This window comes from Habropoda laboriosa, unplaced genomic scaffold (genome assembly GCF_001263275.1).
Source record: "Habropoda laboriosa isolate 0110345459 unplaced genomic scaffold, ASM126327v1 scaffold111, whole genome shotgun sequence".
In the NCBI taxonomy this organism is placed as follows: domain Eukaryota; kingdom Metazoa; phylum Arthropoda; class Insecta; order Hymenoptera; family Apidae; genus Habropoda; species Habropoda laboriosa.
In genome coordinates, this window is record NW_017100293.1 from 229025 (window position 1) to 237762 (window position 8738).

At 37.9% G+C, this 8738-nt stretch overlaps 2 protein-coding genes across 2 annotated transcripts in view; one reads left to right on the forward strand and one right to left on the reverse strand.

Moving 5' to 3' along the window:
* Positions 1-1048: 1048 nt before the first annotated feature.
* On the reverse strand, positions 1049-3687 carry LOC108573817 (putative uncharacterized protein DDB_G0282133). The gene is made up of 4 exons (XM_017936295.1): positions 3604-3687; positions 3267-3479; positions 1688-2963; positions 1049-1614 (listed from the first exon to the last, which is right to left on the reverse strand). The coding sequence occupies exons 1-4, from the start codon at positions 3685-3687 to the stop codon at positions 1049-1051; spliced, it is 2139 nt and encodes a 712-aa protein (XP_017791784.1).
* A 2071-nt stretch (positions 3688-5758) lies between these two features.
* Positions 5759-8738, forward strand: part of LOC108573872 (Kv channel-interacting protein 2-like) — a 3978-nt gene continuing 998 nt past the window's right edge. Inside the window, exons 1-2 of the mRNA XM_017936355.1 lie at positions 5759-5896; positions 8608-8738. The exon at positions 8608-8738 is cut by the window's right edge and continues 88 nt beyond it. Of these exons, the coding sequence (XP_017791844.1) occupies positions 5884-5896; positions 8608-8738 (144 nt within the window). The 5' untranslated portion in view covers positions 5759-5883. The remainder of the gene's footprint in view (positions 5897-8607) is intronic.

Genomic DNA, 8738 nt, shown 5'->3' on the forward strand with positions numbered 1-8738 from the left:
AATAAATTTGTCTTGCTACTGTTTAAAAAGAAAGGAAGATTTGTTTAAGAAGACTGAACTACTGCTGGCGCAGAATTTAAGACAGAAAAATGTATACCGTTCACATGGCACCAGGCAGATCTTCCGAGAAGCAAAGCACTTCAAAAAATGTGGATTCCGACGTGGCCGTATATAAGAATCGAAGAAAGGAGTCAATTCCTGTTAAAGTGTTAAATTATTTGAAAACGCAGATGCAGACAGAGGGATCTCCAAGTAAGTAAAAGTTTTATTATAAGATTTATATATACTGCAACAAGTAACATACGGTAATGTGTATCAAAAATATGTTGTTCAAAATTTGCAACGAATTACTTTCTTCTTTTAATGAAATATTACCGTGGGTGAAAGGCTTTACATATATATATATATCTTTGTAAATGCTAATTTTTGTGATGCTTGCTATTTATTTCTTAGTAAAATATACGACAATATACATATTAATCGGAGATGAAGAAAATGAACGAAAGGAAAATATTGAATTACGTTTGTAATTAATTTCAAATCATTTTATGAAATTAGTTTATTTGATTGGCGTCAAATAATATTGTTTTCGTTCGTTTCTTTGTCCCCTTTTTATAAAAAAAATTGCATATTTTGTTCACTTATAATAGATATGAATTTGTGATCATTGGAATTATCGTAATTTTTTTAATTTTCTTCGCCGAATTTATATTCTCATATGTACCAACATAAGGAAATAAAAATTCTATTATTTTCCGTGTATGGGACGGCGACGCATTTCTTCAATAACTGTTATCAATATTGCACTTTTATTAGTATTGCAAAAATAGTTTGACATGATCGTTATAACATAATGAATAACTTTCCTTCAATTAGATTAAACAGGATAATCTTTTACTGATCATGTTTGACTTTAGTTTTTAATCTTAAATATATAAATAATGCGCAATTATTTTTTTTTCTTCTAAATTACATAACGTTTTTGTAGTTCTTCTTCTTCAACAATGATACATACAATTTTATGTACTACCAGTAGTACATATTTCTTTTATTGAATTTGGCTCTTAGAGAGATCATCTACTTGACTAACCAATGGTTCGGTATTTATCACTGAAAATAAACAATCTGTGGCTTCAATGTTTAAATCTTCGCACATATTTGCATCTTTTTCGACTATCGTTTCATAATTCGAATAATTGTGCGTCCATACTTCAGTAATGGAATCGTCACTTTCTTCGATCGAATCTCTTAAATCAGAATTACTGTTCGATATTGGTGTGTGTAATACTCGCGGTTCTTCAACGATAGATTCATCGACTTTTGTTTGTAGATTAGCCATTCGCATACCGCTCGTGGTATCGTTATAGAGCAGCCAATATGGAGAAAAAGAATGTTGCCTATATTCTGCAACAAACCTTTCTTTTTGTGAGCAAGTTATATTTGATAATACTGGTGTATGAGTGACAATAGGGGCAATATAACAATATACACAAGAAGTTTGATCCAATTTCGATAAATCTATACGTTTAGTACTAATGAGATTTAAAATATTCTCCAGAATGGAATCTGTAGGAATGTTAGGAACATTTCTTGGTAAAAATGGATCTAGTATTCCTAAAAATATGAAATATATAGTATTATATTTCTTCTTATATTCAATTAAAGAAAAAACAGAAGAATTACATACCATTTGTTTGTATCTTCTCTGATGTGTTAGATATATTCTTGTGAACACTGGATTCAGTTTGTTCTGTAGAGTTACAAGTTTGTTCATGGGGTTTTAAATGTTCATTCAATGGGATATTTCCTTGATTATTGTGTGAAGAAGGGTATTCATATGGCAGATCAGTGTTATAGTGATTATTGTTAGAAAATGTTTGGGACACACTAGTTGTATATGTATCTTGATCTGTATTAGCATTTGAAAAAGTATGTGTGTTTTGCAAGTATACTTCATTGGTTTCTGTACTAGATTTAATTAAATTTTGTAAATAATATGTATTGGTGCAATCAGACTGCACACTAGGAACAATATTTGTTTCATAATACTGATTTTCTTCTGGTGGATTCATATTTAATATATTTTGATTAGAATTATATGGATGTACATTTTCTGTTATTCGATACTGACATGTTAAACTTTCATCCTTTATTGGTTTATTTAAGTTATCAGACCCCATATTATCATAATACATGGTGTGAAATACTTTTGATGATTGGACATCTGATGTTGCACAGTTGTTATCTGTTGCATCCATAACATTGGTAACAGTCCAATTCTCATAATCTTGATGCATATCAATATTTGTGGTAGGATAACAGTACTGATTGACATTTTCATTGGTTAAAACATTTGATATTTGTTGACCAATTTCATCAACATTTCTGACCAAAGTTGGTTCATTCAAAAAATACTCTCCCTTTATTGCACCCAAAAGTCCATAACACTCTGTATTATTTTCCAAGTTTTCCTCATTATCTTGATTGTCTGATTCAGCAGTTAGAGTATCAGAATTGTCCAATAAATCATTAGGCTGATACTGTTCCATTGTCCAATACCGGTAACTTCCATGTACAGGACTAGCTATTTCTCCCAAATTTGCTCCAACTGGTGCTTGTAACATTTTCTTCAGAAGTATAGACCCTTGCACATTACTATTGGGATCTTCCAATGTTTGATATTCCACATTATCAGTTGGTTGATATACAAATGAATCTGTACTATTAACAGCAATTGTATTAGATCTACCATAAATAGTAGCATCCAAAGGAACTTTTTGCACATCAGATGAAACTGTTGCTGTTCTTAAATCCACAATGTTTGAATCTTGTACTTGATTGTTATTAGTATCATATGTTTGAAATTCCCTTTGTATTCTCTTCAGTAAGAATTGCTTAAACTCTTCATAATGAGGAATTCTATTGTCATCATCCCTACTTGCAATTTCTTCTTCTGCACCAACCTAGGAATATGTTGAATATTTAATTTAAATAGTTTATATCCAACTATATTTGTTTTTCATTCAAGAAGAAAATTTGTTGAGAAACATTAACATTATCGTAATAATATTACACATAAAATTGTCCATAATATCGATTGATGTTCGATCTATAAAATAACTCGCACTTAATCGTACATCAATACACTGCCTTAAATGTCATCGATCGATTTTCGAGACGAACGTGAGATCTTAGAACGGAACACTCCAATTTCTCCAAGCCTAAGCATGCGTTGCAATAACAAAACCAAATGAAGATCAACTTACCCACTGATAAGGTGGTTGCTGTTGTGGGCAATAATAATCATCGGCCATAACGTAATTAGGACTATGTAATGGTGTGGAGGTTAACCCGAGTTTCCCGATTTTGATTTTTCTAACTTTCCTCTTACGATTCTGCTTAAGATCTTGCAACAGCCTTGAAACCTCGTTTTCATTTCCGCCTTTCGCGGCATGTAGCACTTTAATCAGTAACTTCTTCTACAGCGAGAAAATCGTAATCGATCGTTTAAAAATCAATTTACTTGTCGTTTTCGGAATGAAAAATCGAGAGGAACAATTGAAAAAATTTTTTCGCAAAAATTTCTGACGGCAGATTATTTACCTTTATGTTACCTGGTACCCGGTATCTTAGGGCTAAAGCTTGTAATTCCTTGTATGATAATCTTGAAAAATCGTTGCTATTCATTTTCAAATATTAAGCCACTCAGCCGTAATCCTTCCCTCAGTTCTAACACATTTCGGATATGGCCGATAGAAAAATTCGTCTGCTAACCGATTACGCGGTTTCTTTTAATTTGAATAATTCGTTTAATAGAAAATAAGCCTTACAAGAAAGTCCATCCTCTCTTCCATTAAACCTGTTACTCTTTCAAGAATATCAATTCTCACTTCTGGCGTTAAACGTTTCAAAATATCTTCGATTTTTATTCATTTATATTTTTCGACAAATTTATTTATCTGGGAATTATTAGAAAATCATATTTTATTTTGAAAAAATCGGTAAAATAAAAATCAGCCACTATAATCATACGAATCCTAACTTGTGCATCAATTTTTATGTACACAATCCTGCTTTATCAGTAAAAGAAACGTTACCGATAATTACAGCTATTATCCTGCCATCTAGAAATTACGATTACAAATTGATCTTATCGATCGATCACATTTTACTCTCTTCATTTACCTCTCAATAGGGTAGTTCTCCAAATATCCACGATGCTTCGATGTTTGTTAAATTGCATACTGTACCTAAAGTGTACGTTGAATGTTTGCTGTTGCATGTCCACTGACAATGTTTGACATACTTTCCCGTTCTGTGTTTATCAACGATCAACATAAACCCAGTAATTGACCAGCATCTACGATCGTGCTTTTGGCTCGGTTTCAATCGCAACACGATCCTTGTTTATCCTACGTCATATTACACAGTACCAAAGCACGCGGCATGTCAAATATTCTCGTTTAAAACGACACGCGGACTCGTTATATTTATCATCAGAGAACGGAAAGATCATTCTTATCACAGGAACAAGTAGTATGCTCGATGCTTTCAGTAGAGTACCTGTGTCAAGTAGAAAAGCCTGCTATAGTCAGACGTGCATATTTCGTAGCGCTTGCTTTCCGCAAAGAGGTAAAGTATTGAGAATTTTTATCGAGCGAGTAAATCGTTCAGAAGTCGGTGTACCACGAATGCAGTTTTTTTTTTTCGAAGTTTTTATTATAGGCGAAGGAAGAAAAACCGGTAGGTATACAAACTCTCGCTTGCTTTCATCTCGTTATCGATAAACTGTCGAGTGCTTTCGTTGGGCTTTTGTTCCGAGTGAAATGACCATTTTATGAAATCCTCTTACAGGGTACATGGAAGTACATAATTTGGCCATTTAACGCCAGTTATCCGGACAAATTAATCTTTAATCTGTGAACATCGTGTAAATTATGCCATCGGTATATTTTAGCCAGTTTGACATGGTAAAAGGTGAAAAGTGCATGCGTAACTGGGACGATACGCTGTTATCCTACTTTGCTAAGGGGAACACGCAAATTGACCCGTGGAGGTACGCAGGCATAACGACTGGATGAAAAAGAGGGTGGATGGAAAATAAGGACCGATAAACGACTCGCGAATGATCGTCGAATATTTGTTGTATAGTCATTTAGGGAAACGCAAGTTTGGACTTGCGCGCAAGCAGGTATACCCGGTGCTTTTGCGTGGCAGCTGTTTCAGTGCATGAGCGCGGGTGCCGCGCACATCTATACCGAGTATCGCGGCTCTCTGAGACTTACGTTAGTCCGTCGTAGCACATCGATCGGTCAATTAGAGGTGCACGCGTCTTGCCGATCAGTTTCCGAACGAAAAGCCAACGAAGGAACGAAACATACGCCTCGGGTGTGTGTGCGTGTGTGTATGCGTACTTGCGTGTCGAAGATTCCCCGAGGAAGGAGCGTAAGGAAGGAAGAAAGAGGAAAGAAGAGGGATCTTTGGAGGACGAAAATAAATGTTGAAGAGAGGCTGAAGAGCTAGAAAGTCTACCGGTGTGTCAGGTTGGATAGAATCGTTAATCGAGGGGATTCCTCGTTGAAGAGATCGATCAGAGATCGATCCTTCTAGATCGATCGTTCAGTTTTGGTGAACCGTTGGTGAATCACGGCCAATGAAGGCACGTAAGAGCCGCGAGAAAAGTAAGTCCATGAATCATACAGGCGGACTGTAGTGCCGCTCGAGTTTTGCTCTCCGGTAAAATCGGTGCAGGCCAGTCGATACGCCGTGGAAAGAGATCCTCCTTGAGACGAAGGGATTGACACAGCCCAGGCCGAGTCACGAATCTCCCCCTTAATCGCGATATCGTTCGTTGCGGTGTGTCAGTGCTAACAGCTGCCAAAGATGCAACGGCAAGGTGCGAGACTCGCTCAGACAGAGAATGAACAAACGAAAAAAAAAAAAAAAACACAAACCAAAAGAAAGAAACGAATGATAAAAACACTATTCTCCTATTTGTTTGCCCCGAATTAACAATCTTCTTTTCTTCTTCTTCTTCTTTTTATTCTTCTTATTCTTCTTCTTTTTATCTTCGTCTTTTTTGAGAGATACGTTATAACATAGCACTCTGGAATAACTTTTTTTTTTTAGTTGGTCCGCTAGGGAACCGACCATTGCGACCACGCTAACTCTATTCTCTCCACACCTATACACACCTACGTGTATATATAACGTCGAGTCTCTCTATTCAGTTTCTACTTGTACGCAAGCAAGCAGATCTCCAGATCTGGCGCGTTTTTAATTGACAAATGCTCCGAAAAAAAAAAAAAGAGAAAAGAAAGGAAATGTGCAATCGCAAAAGTGGGGTGGATACGGAGTAGGAGCTCTCCCGTTGCTATGGTGACCCCGGATGCCCGGGACCAGAGCTGCTAGTGGAATTACACGGAGTGCAGAACGACGCACACGTCCATAATCTGTGTACCTATGTACATGCATAGAAGCCACTTTGAGAGAATGGGGAAAAAAGCGCACGGCCGTGTTTTAGACGATTTCGACACCTGTAACGCGTGCGCCAGACCTGAAGGCTTTGCTTACTTTCCTTTTCTACCCTTTTCTCTCTTTGTCTTTTCTTTCTGACAAACTACTCCTCTCATACTAGTCGAGGATAGAATAACGCGTAGTATAGAAAACACTCTCCTTTATCGTATTGATTCATCGCCCGGCTTTACAGCTTCCTCGGTCTTTTCATCATCTCTCTAACGGGATTAATATTCATTCGTTACCTTACACAGTTCTGCGATCGTAATTTTAGCAACGATCAATGGAAAGCTTCCACCTTAGTCGCAAAACAAGCCGCCCGCCGCCGATATTTCGCTTCTGTATAAACTCCAGTCGATAATTTTTCGAGATAACTTCGTATTGCTTTATCTCCCTTTTCTTTTTTAGAATTTACATTTTCCCCTCGGGGGAAGCTTTCAGTTTGCCGCGATCGCGGATACTTTGGAGAGAAACGTTGATCGTTTTCAATTGTATCAACGGCAAGCATGTGTAAAGGGGCAGAGATAATTGCACGATAGGTGGACACGAGTGAATTCATCTCCGTTTAACCCTTTGCACTATGATCAATCTCATCTCTTCTTAGTTAGTTAGCTGTAACTCAGTTTCATCGATAGAACGTCAATGAAGTCGTAAGTAAAGATCACTAGTGTCGTCACATCACCGTGTAAAGGGTTAAAAAAAAAGAATGACTCGAACAGCTTTCTAAGCGTGAAAAAGGTTTGGAAAGAACGAGGGGTGTTTGCTGCCTCGCATCGATCCAACCGAGAGATTAGAAGCAACTTGTGGAATTCGCAAGTGTCCGATAATAGGCGAACGCGTGCCAACATCGCGATCATCATCGTAGATACGACACTTCCGTATAAATACGTAGTACTTACTTATCACTTGGTAGCAGTGTACAGTCTCTCAGTAGAGTGTATGTTGGTAGACTTATCGTTGACTAGGATTGCATTTTTAATAGAGAATTTGTTGCAACTGCTCTTTTCTTAGAAGCTCGATCTGTAATTAACGCCGTAGTGTTGGGTCACGCTTTCGTTTTGAATCGTATTTCGACGATGGTAATTATATTTAGCGACTCCTCGCGTTAATGAGTATCGATCTCCCGTTGCTTCAGTATGAAACGCGTCTAGACGGCCGTGTCGCGTGAGAAAATGCACGGTGACCCACGAAAAATTCGATTAAGATATTCAGTGGATGACTTTCAACGAAAGCGATTGCTCCACGCTGCCCGAAACAAAATTGATCCGAACAAACTTCACGATTTCTCGGGTCTGAAAGAATAGATCTTTAGCGACCTCCTTTTTTTCTCTCTCCCCATATATTTCTCTCTATTTCTTACTCCGAGCATTTTTCCATCGTCTGTAAGATGGAACGATGCGAGTAATACTTTCATTTCTATCTCTTCCTTCTTCCCAAGTAAAACACGTTTTCAAACCATCGAGACAAACGAGACAGTCTCGAAAAATAGATAAGAAAGAAACATGAATCAGCCGTCGATTATTATTTCGAATGAAATTTTCGAATATTAGTCAGTCTAAAAATATTAGATTCGATAAAATTGTTTTACCTGGGCTAATTCTCACCTGTTGTCTCTCGGTCACGAGTTCTCCGCCTGCAAGTCTATGCACCTGTATACATCTCCAGGTATTGTCCGTCTTGGCAATGCTCGCACTGTCTCCCGTAGAAAGTCCCTCGAAAGAAAAGAAAAGAAAAAAAAAGAAACAAACTTGAAGGGAGTTGCTTAGGCAGGTTGCCTGGAGGATCGAATATCTCTATCTTCACGGGCACCCGGCGTATCTTCTCCCTCATATGTAGCAATGCGTTCTCTTAAGCTCGTATTATGCACCCTGTTCTCGTAAGTAGATATTCTACGCCGTCTCCTCTCCTGCCTGCTTGTCTAGCCTGAGAGAGAGAGAGGAGGATTTTGTGGCGTTTCTCTCTTTTTTTTTTCTCTCTCCACCCTTTTTAGCCTGATGTAGAAGGAAAGAAGCGTTTGATCAAGGTGAGAGGGGAGTATCTCGAACGCGTGGTACAGTCTTAAGAGTGAAGCGCCTCTTGGCAAACTTACAGAGGGCGAACTTGAAGAACTCGCGGGCGTTTTAGGGGGGTCCACCGCTGGTACGCTCGCCCTTGGCGGCAGGCACAAGCCGGAGGAGCTTTCCACCTTGGCGGCCAACACCAGGTTTTCCAGGAAGGAGATA

What these genes read in the sequence shown, in the direction of transcription:
- LOC108573817 (XM_017936295.1), bottom strand. Translation starts at nt 3,687, where the DNA reads ATGAATAGCAACGATTTTTCAAGATTATCATACAAGGAATTACAAGCT. An exon ending in GGGTACCAGGTAACATAAAG is followed by an intron (nt 3,480 to 3,603) that starts GTAAATAATCTG and finishes TTCTCGCTGTAG; the next exon opens with AAGAAGTTACTGATTAAAGT. An exon ending in AGAGAAGATACAAACAAATG is followed by an intron (nt 1,615 to 1,687) that starts GTATGTAATTCT and finishes TCATATTTTTAG; the next exon opens with GAATACTAGATCCATTTTTA.